The sequence below is a fragment of the Calypte anna genome, chromosome 1 (genome assembly GCF_003957555.1).
Source record: "Calypte anna isolate BGI_N300 chromosome 1, bCalAnn1_v1.p, whole genome shotgun sequence".
In the NCBI taxonomy this organism is placed as follows: Eukaryota; Metazoa; Chordata; class Aves; order Apodiformes; family Trochilidae; genus Calypte; species Calypte anna.
In genome coordinates, this window is record NC_044244.1 from 104,941,902 (window position 1) to 104,956,884 (window position 14,983).

At 41.8% G+C, this 14,983-nt stretch overlaps 1 protein-coding gene across 3 annotated transcripts; it reads right to left on the reverse strand.

The window, feature by feature from the left end:
* Positions 1–2,623: 2,623 nt before the first annotated feature.
* On the reverse strand, positions 2,624–14,402 carry CCT8 (chaperonin containing TCP1 subunit 8). 3 transcript variants are annotated; one of them, XM_030455595.1, is made up of 16 exons: positions 14,218–14,369; positions 12,522–12,612; positions 11,867–11,946; positions 11,329–11,478; positions 9,780–9,960; positions 9,020–9,081; positions 8,217–8,354; positions 7,641–7,819; positions 6,574–6,640; positions 6,408–6,495; positions 6,171–6,286; positions 4,874–4,945; positions 4,549–4,713; positions 4,001–4,120; positions 3,483–3,581; positions 2,624–2,856 (listed from the first exon to the last, which is right to left on the reverse strand). In XM_030455595.1, exons 1-15 carry the CDS (start codon positions 14,275–14,277, stop codon positions 3,489–3,491), a joined length of 1,662 nt encoding a protein of 553 aa, XP_030311455.1. In that variant the 5' UTR covers positions 14,278–14,369; the 3' UTR covers positions 2,624–2,856; positions 3,483–3,488. The 3 variants fall into 3 exon arrangements, with proteins under 3 accessions (XP_030311455.1, XP_030311474.1, XP_030311465.1); XM_030455605.1 differs by having other exon boundaries at positions 2,770–2,856; positions 3,490–3,581; XM_030455614.1 differs by lacking the exon at positions 3,483–3,581 and having other exon boundaries at positions 14,218–14,402.
* Between the last annotated feature and the right edge of the window lie 581 nt (positions 14,403–14,983).

The window sequence follows — 14,983 nt, forward strand, 5'->3', positions numbered from 1 at the left end:
TATTTAGGCATAAGATAGTTCCAGGCTTGATTTAGCTTTCCACTCCCTTCTGGCTGTGAAATAGAGCAGTACTGCAAGAGTAATAAAAGAATTAATTATTGAAGTGGCTTGAATTTCAAGTGCAGTTCTCCTTTCGAGCTACTCTGAGACATGTAAGCTGTTTATTTTCCAAGAAGAATCTTAACAGGGGCTTCAGTTGAAAGATTCCAGTCCCCTGCATCATCCTGGCTGTTGCTGCTCAGTGTTTATTTTTAAGGCCATTAGCATGAGAAGCAGTTCAGTGCTATCAGAATGCCATTTTGAGAGCATAAAGAGTGAGGATCAAATCAATGCCTGTAAGAAAAATGAATTATAGAATGTTGATGGCTGGAAGGGACCTCGAAAGATCAAGTCCAACCCCCTGCCACAGCAGGATCATCTAGAGTAGGTCAAACAGGAATGTGTCCAGGCATGTTTTGAATATCTCCGGAGGAGATTCTGCAACCTCAGCGGGCAGCCTGTGCCAGTGTTCTGTCACCCGCAGTGAAAAAGCTTTTCCTTATTATTTAAACAGAACCTCCTGTGCTCTAGCTTTGCACCCACTGCCCTTTGTCCATATCAGACCTGTCAGCCTGACCTCAGTGCCTGGCAGGGTTATGGAGCAGATCATCCTGGGGGCAATCACACAGCACCTACAGGATGGACAGGGGGATCAGACCCAGCCAGCACGGGGCTAGAAAGGACAGGTCCTGTTTATGATTGGGAGACCAGCCTGGTGGATGAGGGGAGGGCTGTGGATGAAGTCTCCCTGGACCTCAGCAAGGCCTTTGACACCGTCTCCCACAGCATTCTCCTGGAAAAGCTGTCAGCCCAGGGCTCAGAGAGGAGCACTCTGTGCTGGGTTAGGAACTGCTGGAGGCCCCCAGAGAGTGGTGCTGAACGGTGCTGATCCAATTGGTGGCCGCTCACCAGTGGTGTCCCCCAAGGATCAGTGCTGGGCCAGGTTCTGATTAATGTCTTCATCTGTGATTTAGATGAGGGGATTGAGTCCACAATTAGCAAATTCACAGGTGACACTAAGTTGGGGGGAGTATGGATCAGCTGGAAGGCAGGAGGGCTCTGCAGAGGGACCTGGACAGACTGGAGAGTTGGGCTGATTCCAACGGGATGAGGTTCAACACGGCCAAGTGCCGGGTCCTGCACTTTGGCCACAACAACCCCATGGGGAGCTCCAGGCTGGGGACAGAGTGGCTGAGAGCAGCCAGGCAGAAAGGTACCTGGGAGTCTGGATTGACAGGAAGCTGAACATGAGCCAGCAGTGTGCCCAGGTGGCCAAGAAGGCCAATGGCATCCTGGCCTGGATCAGGAACAGTGTGGCCAGCAGGTCCAAGGAAGTGATTTTGCCCCTGTATTCAGCCCTGGTGAGGCCACACCTCGAGTCCTGTGTCCAGTTCTGGGCCCCTCAGCTCAGGAAGGAGATTGAGGTGCTGAAGCAGGTCCAGAGAAGAGCAAGGAGGCTGTGAAGGGATCCAGCACAAGTCCTGTGAGGAAGGGCTGAGGGAGCTGGGGGTGTTCAGTCTGGAGGAGGCTCAGGGGAGACCTCATCACTCTCTACAACTACCTGAAAGGAGGGTGTAGCCAGGGGGGGGGTCGGTCTCTTCTCTCAGGCAGCCATCAGTAAGACAAGAGGGCATGGACTTAAGCTCTGCCAGGGGAGGTTTAGGTTGGATATTAGGGAGAAATTCTTTACAGAGAGGGTGATCAGACACTAGAATGGGTTGCCCAGGGAGGTGGTGGATTCTCCGTCCCTGGAGGTTTTTAAGAAGAGGCTGAATGTGGCACTCAGTGCCATGGACTGGTAACCACAGTGGCAGAGGGTCAAGGGTTGGACTTGATAATCTCAGAGGTCCTTTCCAAACGGGATGATTCTGTGATTATTGGACATCACTGATGAGAAAAGCCCATCTCTGTCCTTCTTACACTGATGCCCTGTGTCCCCTAGAGACATCACGATGGATTAAGTTGTCCCCCTGAAGCTCATGGAGAGGACTGAGGTGGAACACCACACTACAGCTGAGAGGCCTCCAGGCCAGTGGATGAGTCCCTTGAAGGAAATTACAGAGAGAAGCCCAGACTGGAGCACCTTTCCCTGCTAAGAAACTGTAGTGCACGAAGAACTACACAGGAGCATTTGTTTCTGACAAACTGTAACCCATACAGAGGATCCTCACACTGGAGCACCTCATGAAGAACTGTACCCTGTGGGAGGGGCCCCCACTCCTCATACCATGTAGGGGGGGTAGAGGCAGAGGAGCAAGGAACAAAGATCTGGGACATGGGAAAAAAGGGAGGTGAACTGCAAGGTATTTTTTCTTGTTTCTCACCCTCCAACTCTAATAAACTGATTTTCCAGACACTAAATCTGTTTTGCCTGTGAAAGAAACTGATAAGTGATTGTCCTGCCTATCTCAACGCATGACCTTTTTCAAGTTTTGCTCTGCTTCTGTCCTGTTAAGGGGCACCTGGCAGCCAAACTCAGCCCACTGTGCCCACCCACACACTGTCATCCTGACAAAAGTTCCTGTATATTCACATACTGGGAGCAACCTCATCATGCCAAGTCCAAATAAAATGAAAGTTACCATTTTAACAGTCAGTACATTTATTGAAGTGTTTAGAGCTCTGTGCTCCAATGGACACCGTTCATAACTTAAAGGCAACAGAGCAAAAACATGACAGGCTTCAACTGGAATATTAAAAAACTCGTAGTCACGTCCCTTAAGAAGTACAGTTAATTCCTCAATCATTTTGGTCTTCATCCCAGTCTTTCTTTCCTGATGGAGGTTTAGGGCCACCAGCTGGTTTTGCCATAATGATCTTGAAGGAAACATGGAAGTAGAACAAGATAAGGTTAGAATCAGACTCTTACCCCATTCTTCCTTCTAGCCAACATTCACTGAATTCATGCAGTTTCCCCATTCTGAACATAAGCCAGTGAATATTTATATCCATCTAATTGATATTAAAAAATCAAGTTTTTTTCTTGAAATGGCAGAAACTGAGACCTGATGCACAAAAATGTGCTTTTACCTCATTTTTGCATGCAAATTAAAACTTCAGTTAGTTAAGACAACAGAAAATTAATGCTAACAAGTGACTGATTTGCAGGACACACATTATGAAAAGCAGAATTCTCAGAGCTGTTGCTCTGAATTACTGAATCTAAACACACTTCAAAAGCAAGAGTTCACTGGTACTGCCAGGGTAAAGGCTCATGTTCTGCACTTACTATACTGACAAGTAAGGTAGAAGTGAGCTTGTCTAAAAAACTTTGTTTTAGGAGTAAAATTCACTCACAAAAGCACAAGTAGAAAAGGCAGCAATCAGCACACATAAGACAGCAGTGTTACGTGTCCAAGATAGGTATCATTTGCCGTGTGCTTGTCAATATATCCATGCATGCACTCACACAGATACCTCTCTGCTAGAGACACAGAGCTTACTGCATACTATTTTTCAGGCTCATCTTTCCAGTCATCCTTATCCCAATGTCCTTGCTGCTTAGGGGCTTTTGGACCGCCTGCTGCTTTTGCCATAATAATCTACAGAAATTTTACATGCAAACACATTTTTTCTTATGTTCAGCAAAATTATATAAAGTTACGACTTTTGTCATTCCATCTTCCTAGAAATTGGATTTTCATGTAAAAACAATTCATGAGAAGGTTTCTTGTGTTACATCCTGTTCCTACTGAAGTTAGGAAAACTTTGTGAACACAAGTATCATCTGCCACATCTTAAAAGAAACATTAATAGTGTGCCTTTGGAAGCAACAACATTGCTACATCCCAAATTATGAGCTCTTTAAGAAATTGCTTCCAGGCTTTCAAAAATGTAAATAATGTTTTCAGGTATCATATTTTTATTCCTTACATTCCCAGAGGTTTCACACATTTGGCATTAAGTGTTCTGCACAGAGGCAAAGGGTTCATCTCAGCATTTAAATTACTTGTAAGCTTACCTGATCTACCCTTAGGACAGTTACTGCTGCATTTGTAGCCAGCTTGATACCCCAAGATTTTCCAAGGTATGTGTCTAATACGCCAGCTTCCAACATATCCTTCACAGCAGCAGCTTCGGCCTATTGTAGGGAAAAATATTATTCAAGTCTTTCTCAGGCTTCTACCTAGCAAGCCACTGAGTTTTCAAACTTATAGGTTTAGAACAAATTATTAAGTTTTCTGATTTCATCTTCTCCCCTCACAAAACGTTCATTCCTAATCCATAAGCAGGAACACAAAATAAGTACTTATAAGTACTTATTCTCCATCCATCACACTAGTTCAATATCCCACTTTACCTCCTACATAAGGCCACTATACTACATCAAATTTAACTGTTTGCAGATGAAAATCAACCTTTCAATATTACAAGTCTACAAAACAATTCTTCTAGACTGTTCACACAGAGCTTCAATGGTTTAATCTATAAATACTTAATACCAACAGAGGTACCTTTAAATAGAACCCTGTATTGAAAAGCACCAAATAACAGGAGGAGACTATTTACCTCAATATCAAATCCAACATTTTTCTTTCCTTCCTGATGCACAGCATAAAGCTTGGAGATGACCTCATTAGCCTTCACTCCAGAGTTTTCTGCCAGTGCTCGAGGAATGGCTTCAAATGCCTCAGCAAACTTCTTGATGGCATATTGGTCAAGTCCTGGACAGGTCTAAAGCAAAGTTGAAAACTACATCAGCATTTCAAAAGCCAATAGATGGGGGAGAGGTATTCTCCCATATCTTTAATTGATTTATATGTAAGCCACAGATACATATTTAAGTACACATATGTATGTGTGCATATAAAAAGTCAAAAAGCTCATTTTGTACCTCTCCATAAGATGTGATCTGCTTGGCTAATTCAATCTCTGTTGCACCACCTCCAGGAACAAGACGTTTATCCTGTGAACAGACCATGCCAAAATGCAAAGTTTTGCCTAAAGCATCACACTATTTTTTACTTTTTTTCATTTATATCAAGAAGAATGCAACAGAACTTTATCTCATGAAGGCTTACTAAAAATCTGCTTCAGAACAAATTTACATTGTAAAAGAAACTAATCATAAGTTACTCATTCATGCCAAAAGTCTTAGGAAAAAAAATGGTTTCTCTTGTAAAAAGGAAAATAATAATACATTAGGTTTTGTGTCTGGGTTTGCTGTAGGGTTTGTTCGTTTTTTTAATAATTTCAACTTTGTTTACTAACATTAGAACTCTTAGATGTTCTCATCTTTTTCATTAACTTGTTAGAAAGTATGTTGCAGGAAATCAATCTACTTTACAGAGCTTAATATGTAAAGAAGTATCACAAGATGTTGGATCTTTTTGTTTCATTTTTAAATTAAGCATTTTGTACAACCAAGCATCTACTCCAGAACTTCTAGGCTTCTGAACAGAAGAGTAATCAATGTAAACCAGAAGTCAGGAAAACTCCTAGAAACAATCATAAATGCAGCTTGTGGCTGGTTTTGTACTCCAAATCAAAGTGCATGTATTGATATGTACAGGATATTTAGTGTCACACAAAAGTTTTTTGCATGCTACCTGCTGAGCAAATACACAAACACTTCCATTTGCATTAAAAAAATTTAAGTATTCAAGTCCACAAAAAACCTCTGCAGAACTAAAATTTTCCATCTATAAATTGTATCTGTGGTATGGGAAGGGAAGTATGTCTTGTCACCAGTAAGGTAGTTTATTTTGCAACCACTCAGTTCTTCCTAGCCTGTGGTGACAAAGCTATCTGGCTTCCGTTCTGTGCCTGGTTTCCAAGGAACATTATGAAACATTTAGGGAAATAATCAACAAATTGACTGTCATTAGAAAGTGATAAAATTAACCTATCTTTAAGAGCTCACCTCATTACTGAAAAATTGAATGCAGTGCATGCTAAGCACCATCTTCTTTGTACACTCTATTCACAAGGATGTCAGCCACAACCTTCTCTACATAGGCCTCTACACCTCAGTACTACACAGCCTTCTCTACATCTCAAGAAGGCTTCTAAGCTGACAATGTAAGTATCTGCTATAGCCTAGGTAGCAAATGAGGACAAAGCAAGCCAAAGCCTTGCCTCAAACTGATCCATAGCTCAGTTCTGATAACTGAGGTGTTCTGGTTACTTACTCTTGTGAGTACTTTGAAAGTATTTACGCCATCGTCCACAGCTCTCTCTATGTCATCCATCAGATTGTCTGTAGAACCACGGATGAGTATAGTAGAAATGGCACCATCCTCTTTTTCTGTTCAGACAGATGAGCATTACTATGTGACATTTGTTAGATGTATAACACATAGGAACATAATATTTCTATAACAGTAGGAGCTCTACAAAACAGTAGGAGCTCTACAGAACATACATACCGTGCTTAAACACCACAACTTGTGTATCCCCAACCTCTGACAAATACACATTATCACAGTGACCCATTTCTTCTAGAGTAGGGGGAGTCTGGAAAGAAAAACAAGAGTTAATAAGTGAACCTGCTTATCAGTTCTCCCTTCTGCTCTTCATTTGGAAAGTCCATACCAGTCTGGGTAGGGCTGTTGCACCAACAGTTTTGCACAGTCTTCTCAGATCCCACTTTGAGTTCAACCTTTAAGATGAAAAGCAGTCTTTGTAATAACAAGTTTCCAGAACAAATTTTAACACAAGTTATTCTCTTAACTTGGCATCACTTTGTAAACTAATGATAGCCATCAAAATTTGATGCATCGAGTTATAAAATCCACTCGTGCATTTTTCTACTTTACCTATTTTCAGGGATGCTACCCAAAGACAATTTTCAAAGAATTTATAAATAAGAAGTTCAAATACATAAAAATTTTTAAGCTGCTTTCTCTACTACGTAAGACTCGAAGTAATCTTTACGACACCTCTGTAATAATACTTGTTATGCCAGAGATTATAGCATTACACTCCATTTCCCGAAGTTCAGACTTTTTGGACATCACCAATAAAGCTGCAGCTTTCACTAAAGGATCACTTATTTGTTTGAGACATGAGAGCTATTGCTAGCAATTGAACTTCGTGTTTTGCAGCATGTATTTAAAAGGTACACAAACACGCTTTATTTATAGATAAGAAGATTAAAGCCCTACAAAAATGACAGAAAAGTATTAAGAATGATTTAAGAAAGTATTAAGATTTTTTCTTCCATTCAGCAATACATTAGTGATGAGTGGAGGGGTATCTTATAATTGCTAAAGCATCACATGAGGGCTGCAACCAGGAGGAACCATCACAGTACAGTCTTACATGCCCCACAAGCTCTCTTTATTAGACCCACAAATTTTATATTTTATGTATTAGGCCCACAGATTTTATACTTATATTTCATTTGTGCTATATAAAGACCCTTACACCAGAATAATAGTACCATATACAGAAGTTAAGCCCCAATTAGCTGTCACAGAGGTGAAATACTATCAAGAAACATAAGCTATGAAACCACATGGCAGCTCAGGCATTGATCCACTAGAAAAACAAATAGTCTGCAGTATTTTGTTTTTTAATTTAAGAGGCAAGAAACAATAAGGCAAGTACCTTTCATAAACCTGGTAGATAAAATGTTTTTATGCTCTTCTAGTACTCACCTGACTAACATAAGATTGTATTTGTTGGCATAATGAAGTGCCATGTCTGCCACTTTGCCACCTGTTACTACCACATTGGCACCACTATCAGCAATAGCTTTGACTTGCAAATCCATTAGATTTTCTTCTCCTTTACTGAAATTCATCAGCTCATCAGCATTCTTTATAAGTACTGTGCCCTAGTGAAAAACACATACTGTTACCAATCCAATGTTTTAAGACATGCATGCAAGTTTTGTCTTCCCATCTGTCCAAACACCTCAAATCATTCTATTTTATAATACTGCCACCCTTCCCAGACACTGGGGTAAAACAACAAAAGGGGGCAATTTTAGCATTCCTAGGAAATGCTGAGATGCAGACGTTCTAGCATGTAGCTCAGCTCAAATAACCCAACCTCAAAAACCCTGTAAAGCAAAACTAGGTTCAGATGTTTTCTACAAACCTTTTTAAACTAATGAACTCAATATTAAAAAAATCTCTATCACTAAGTGTCAAGAATATTTATAGTTAAGCCTAAAAATAAGAGCACATGAGCATTAATAGATATCTAATTTATTTTGAGTTACTACATACCTTAGTTTCAGTTATCATACCATCAAAAGGGCAAGAATATACAGCTATTTTTGCATCTTTGACAGAAGTAACATCTCCTTCAGTTTCTTTTTTAAAAACCATGCCATGCAGTACTGAGGATGCAGAGATACCAGCACCCTGAAAGGAAAGAAATGCAATGAGAGAAGTCATATTATTGATTATTGTCAGAAACCTGCACTGCATTTTATGAAACACAATCCTTATATTCATTTCAATGAAGCAACCTAAGTTTGCATTGGAGCATAAAAAAAATAGGACAAGCTGATCAACATCAAACATTGCCTTACAGTTTCCCATTTTAGGACTGGTTGGCAGTCCAAGTTAAGCCCAAGACATTAGTTTTCTGTGCTCAAATTTTATGTTTTTATTAGCTTGGGGAAAAAAAAATCACAAGGGGAAATTTCTAATAGATATAAACTTGTTCCAATCCTACATACCATACTGAGGCCTAATATCCCACTGGCTAAATGAATCCAAGATTAGACTTCTATGTCACCCAGCCTGCATCTTGTCCTTATCTTGTGACTGTTTCCACAATAAAGATGCAACAACCCCATGTATAATTAAGTTGATGGCTCTGATTTAAATTTCAATATTAATGCTTTTCATTTCTGAATGCTGCTACTGGACAAGGAGTGTAGAGACTCATTTTCCAAACTTTTTATGCATACTATAACACAACAGTTATTAGAACAGGAAAGGCACTTTTAAAGAGCTAGATATTAACTTTCATAAGACTGTTTACCTTAATAATACAGTAAAGCTAGCATCTTCCAACTTACCACAATTTTACACACTCTGATATTATCAACGTTGAAATGACCAGAACTGGGAAGAATAGAAACTGTTTGGGGGAGGAAAAAAAGTATGTATTATTTAATTAATAAATTAGAACAGTGACACCATAAGTAATGTCTGGAGCTGTTCTTAAGTACTCAAATTCTCAAGTTCAGTGGTTTGAGATTCTTGTCTCAATAAGGCAACTATAATCTGCTAATAACCTGCTTCAAGAGAAACAGAAATTTTGTCTTTACAATGAGTAATCAGAAAGCAATATCTGTTCAGGCTGCTCAGGCAAATTAAGACTGAAAAGCCATTTACACATCTACATGCAAGAGCGAAGTCCAACCCAGACTGTTCTAAGAAAACATTTAAGCTAGATGTGAAAGTTTTTTCTGGGAAATTTAAGGGAGAAAGCAACAACTCAGCACAGCTACAGTCTCACTGTTCTTTTTCTGAGACTAGCAGTAGCTTACCTGAAATGTAATACAACTTCCTAATGGGAGAAAACAGGAAGATGGGTTTCTGCTTTGAAAGGACTAAAACACTTAAGAGAACAAACAGACCTTTTCTGAGCAACAATACCAATGAAGTGTGCAGCACAAGAAAGGTTATACTACATTCAGAAGCTAAAGCTTTCCATTCAATTCAACCTGGAAGACTAAATGCACCTTCTATGTCACATGAAGACAGTAGTAGTAACCATAAGCAAACCTACTCAGTGTTTCAGATGCATACACAAATCTGCTCTTTTTCACTTACCACAGGCCTGAGCAATCAGCTTTGCCAAAAACTGTTCATTGCCATACTGTTTGCTCATCACTGAAGTGTGCAACAAAGATGCCACTTCTTCAACATCTCTAAGGTTCTTTGCAGAACAGCACACCAAGTCTGGAAGAATCTCTAAGGCTTTCTTGCAAGCCTTTTCATATCCTTCAATCACCTGTGCAGCAAATAATAAATAAATTCACTACACCACTTCACTGTTCATTCATACTCCTTTTCAAAGACCCATAAAACATTTAAGAAATGCAAAAGCTTACAAAGAAAGCAAGTAATCACAAGCAGCAAAACATATACTGTTCTTTATATATCGGTTGGTGCAGCACACTCACATGTCACAAAGTGAACACAGCTCCCCAGAGGTGAGAGCCAAACTAAATATCACATCCCACAGAGTGGGCATGGGTAGAGCTCCCCAGAGTGGGGGTCAACCCAAAAAGATTTGTACTGGACCCCCTTGCTTCCTAGAGCCTAGGTATGGCTGGGCCCAATCCTGCTGTAATTATCTCTTTTAAAAACCCATTCAACGAGATTAAGTTCGGAATTCTCTGCGCAGTACTCTGTGAGTAGGATTATTACCCAGGAGATTTGTATAAAAACACAACTTTACTTAAAAATGAGTAAGATTATAAAGCATGTCAGATTACAACTAGCAGAATTATAAATGATGGTACTTCCAAAGCAATGGATTACAATTTAGCAAAACTTCAGGAAATTGTCAAAACAGGTTACAACAAAAATTAACAAAGCAATGGGTAGTACCTAAAATTAGAAACTGTATTACCCTTATGTACCATGATAAAAGTTAGAAACACAGACACAGAGAAAGAGAGATAAAGAAAAGAAAAGAAAGATACCACCACTCTTAGATCACCCTTAGCAATGATCTTGGTAGGAAGCTGTGGCCCCTGGATGTCAGGCGCACATCCAGGATTTCAAGTGTGCCTCTTTTATGCCATCTGACCCCACATTTTAGGGGGGGGCTTTGGCAGTTCTTGTGAAGCCAGGTGTTCATTTGGGCCACTCCAGATGGGCTGACACAGCAATAACCCTTATTTCTGCACAGTGTCTTTACCCGGGGCACACACAAGATGTCATTCTGCCTCCCCAGGGTGCAGCTTCCCTGCCCCTGTCCCTTATGGAATAAGGACAGTGTCCTGCCTGTCAGGGTGGCATCAAACAGAGCTCCCCTTGCAGGGACAGTGTTCAGCTGACTGGAATGGCCTCTAAAGGAGGGGCTGCTCTTGTGAGAATAGGGCCCTGTTTATCAGAGTGGTTGCCCAAATGAGGGTCTCTCCTTGAGAAAACAGAGTCCAGGTGGCTTATGGAATGAGGCCTCTACCCAAGCACAATGTCCATTTTGTCAGGACTGATGTTCTGAGACAATAATGCTTTTCAGGATTCTACATCTCTATCTCAAAAATTATTTCATAAGGAAGCAGACAATTCATAACATTATGAGTCAAGAATACTGACCAACACCAATCTGAATTCAAGCCATGTGAATTGTAATAATAATGTAACTTGCCTCTGAGACTGATAATCCCATCCTCAGAAGGTCTTCTGCTAGCTCCAGAAGAACTCCAGCAAAAACAAGAACAAAATTTGTTCCATCTCCAACTTCTTGCTCTTGCATGTGGGAAGCCATCACAAGCATTTTTGCAGCAGGATGCTGGACCTTTACAAGAAGTTACACATCATAGTTACTAACATCCTAACTCAACTACAGCTCCAGGTTTTTCTGTGTATGGAGTATAAACTCTTGTTTCAAGTTATATCTAACGACACTAATCAGCTAGCTTCCCTAATAAGCAGAAGTACAAAAATACATGAAAAGAAAAATAATTGGAAAACTAAACATTCCCCTTACAACATGAATCAGACATCCTCAATGTCGGTTCTGTATTATTTCTCAAATGCAGTGAAACACGTAAATTATTTACAAAATGACATTTGTAAATCATCTGGGATGGTGGCGTGCTTCCTTATTAACATTCAGAACCACAGCAACCCAAGAACACAAACATTAGCTTACAACAGACATCTTCTGAAGCAAGAAACTTTACCTCCAGCTCTCTCAAGATAGTAGCAGCATCATTTGTAACAAAAAGCTTCTCCAGATGATTGATAACCATTTTGTTCATGCCTAACAGGGAAGAAAGAAGAAATGAAATAAATAATTAGGAAAATATCATATTGTACACAGATGCTGTTTCATAATTTTCAGGTGTATCTTAAACAACAAAACATCACCCCCATTTACAATTAAGGAATCTAAAAGATTTTTTGCGAAGCAATGCTTGGAATTGTGTTACATTAATAAGAAGTCAATAACTTCTATGTAAGCAGCTTTCTCTTCAGGAATATTTGTATATAATTTGATACTGGAAAACAACTCTTGTTTTGGTATATTTGACTCGACACGGTACAGTTACGTTCATTATGTCTTTAATGTTACTGTCTTTAATTTTTGTTGGTCCTCCACACAGCAGTACAACACCAAAGATGACACAGTAACTGGTACAAAAACCTGGCAAAGGCAGGTATATTATATGTAATTCAAGAGCTAACCAAGCCTAATCTGTAAAGCCAAAAAGACTAGAATTCTAGAGCAAATCCAGTGTGTCTTCTCAAGAAACAAAGAGATGTTTCAAGGTAGATTTTGCCTTCTAAACTAACATTTTGCTGAAAAACATTATAATAGTTTTAGGATTAACTTACCGTTTGGCCCATAAGCTGTACGGGTGGTTTGAGCAAGTTCTTTGCATGCCTGGATGTTCCTATAGACAGCTTCTTCTAGTCCTGAATAATGCTATAAAGAAAAATGTTTTGCTCACAATTAGTCTCTATAAGAAAAAATGAGAGGGATGAACCAGCCACTCCTAATAAAAGCAGCAATAACCTGATTCCATGAAGGTTTTAGATGTAGATTTGGTATTTCAAGTACAGTTTAAATGGAGACCAAGCCTTACCAAAAAACAGAGAAAAGAACCACTGTGTACTCCTTTTCAACTGGGCAGGTCAGCAGGCTAAGTAAGTTTCTGAAGAGAAACTTGAACAGTCACCACATTTTCAATACGTTTTGCACCCCCTAAATCTTCCAAATAGTGGCACATCAAAAGGAAACAGAAAATAACCAATACTGGACTCAAGAGGGGCAAGACCACTGTAAGCATGTGATTGTGTACATGCTTCTTTACTCAAAAATCTGTGCTCCATGAAAACCATTTAACTGAGTTCTACATTCAAACGTGTGTTGTGAAAATTCAGAAGAACGATTCATAAAATATTAGTGTTTGAGAACCTGACTAGACTGACATAAGCTTGAAAACTTTAAGACAAGGACGGCCATGGGAAAGTACCTGAAGAAGCAGCAGGGTAGAACCTATGGCACAGCCATAAGATAAAGGAGAAACGCACTCTTTAATAGTAGTTACCCTTTAAATACAAAAGAAGTCTCTCAGAATGGCACTTCCCTCTATTTTGTAAAAAACAGCTGTTGCTATTCTTGCTACAAATTCTCTATTCGAGAATCAGTATTTAAACTGCTTTGTTTCCTCACACTCCTGCCTTTGATATACGCCATCCTTTGACTCCAAAAAAGATTCAGTAAAGAAAAATAGAGGGCTTTCCGAGTTGCTAACTTCACTTTCCTATCTATTAAGCAGCAACAAGCAGAAATACTCTTTTTTTTTTTTTTTAATGTTCTCCTGCAATAAAAACAAAACACAAAGCCCAAAACCCAAGAAACCAAAACGCAACCCTGCTTGCTTTTGGAAGAAAGCTTCTACTTTATCAGGCATGGTCCTTGTTTATTACCAAAAGCCACAGTACGTTAACCTTAAATTCAGTGAAAATGAATTTAGGGAAAAGAGATGAAAACCACGCTGTTCTGCAGTCCTGGCACAGGCACTTCTCTTACGGGCACAGCCACAGAGCAAGAGCCACGGAACACCCGCATCCCCGCACCCTCAGCTCTGCAGCCCAAACGCCTTCCCGGGATTCCTTTCCACAGCCAGCGCACAACTCGGGAGACAGGAACCCACCGACACCCCCACACCCCCCAGAGGGAGGCAGCCCCACAGGGCAAGGCGAGGAAGCAGGAGGAGGGATCCCGGCTCCGCTGGAGCCTTCTCGAAGGCCGCGTGCGCCGGCACCACCCTCTTCCCGTCGGCGGAGCGGGAGCGGGGCCGGACCCGGTCCCGGTCCCACCCCCGCCCCGCAAGGCCCGCCGCGGGAATCAAACCCGGGGGCGGGGAGCACGGTCCTCCGTCCCGCAGGCCTCCGTCCCGCCCCGTGGGAGCCGCCAGGCCCCGCGGCCTTCCAGAACCTTCCCCGCACCGCCAGGACCAGACTTCCCCCCCCTCCGCCCCGCCATCCCCCTGAGGGCACCGCGCCCGCCTCACGCCGCTCTCACCTTCGCCCCCTCCTTAAGCATCTGGGCGAAGCCCGGGGCCTTGGGAACGTGCAGCGCCATCTCGCCTCCTCTCCGACCACACGCTGCCGCTCACCGGGGACGACGGGAGAGAGGGAAGGGGAGCGCAGGCGCGGCAGGGCGAGCGCGCTGCCCGCAGGCAGGAGGAGCTGCGCCCGGGGAAGGTCGATGGCGGGGCGGGGCGTGGGGAGCGGAGCGGAGCGGTTCGGCGGGGGCTGTGAGCTCCGAGGCGGCGGGAGGTGGCGCTCGGGTACCGGCGGAGCTGCTGCTCCTCGGAAGGGTTTCCTGGGAGCCGTCGCTCGCTGGAGCAATCCCTGGGCTGGCGTTTGTCTCTTCTCGCAGCCCCGGCCCCCGAGTAAAAGCCTTTGAGCTTCTCGGAGAGTGCCAAGATGGACAGAACGGGTTAGCCGCTGGAGACTGATAACGCAAGGAGTAACTTGTCCTGTGTGTCTGTGCATTTAGTTTTAGGTAAACTAAACCTATCAAAGTCGATGGTTCATCTCACTTTGGAAAGGAGCCCAGTTAACGTTTTTTTGTGAAATAATAAAGCTGGTGTAGCTTGATTCATTGTGCTACGTGCATGCAGCTCGTTACATCTTTGTCAGAGCGCTGGGTGGTGGTGGCCTTTCCTATGGGCCGGCAATTAAACTGAATAACATGCTCTGTTAATCCCCCTCCCCTCCCTATTAAATAAAGGAGAGAGAAGGGAGAGAGACTTATGGGTTGGAAACTAAATTACACAACTTCA

Excerpts from the sequence above, each read along its gene's own strand:
- CCT8 (XM_030455595.1), bottom strand. The coding sequence starts at position 14,277 with ATGGCGCTGCACGTTCCCAAGGCCCCGGGCTTCGCCCAGATGCTTAAG. Across the intron at positions 6,496-6,573 it reads CAACAGCCCTACCCAGACTG|ACTCCCCCTACTCTAGAAGA; the intron begins GTATGGACTTTC and ends TTTTCTTTCCAG. Across the intron at positions 3,582-4,000 it reads CTGTCCTAAGGGTAGATCAG|ATTATTATGGCAAAAGCAGC; the intron begins GTAAGCTTACAA and ends AAATTTCTGTAG.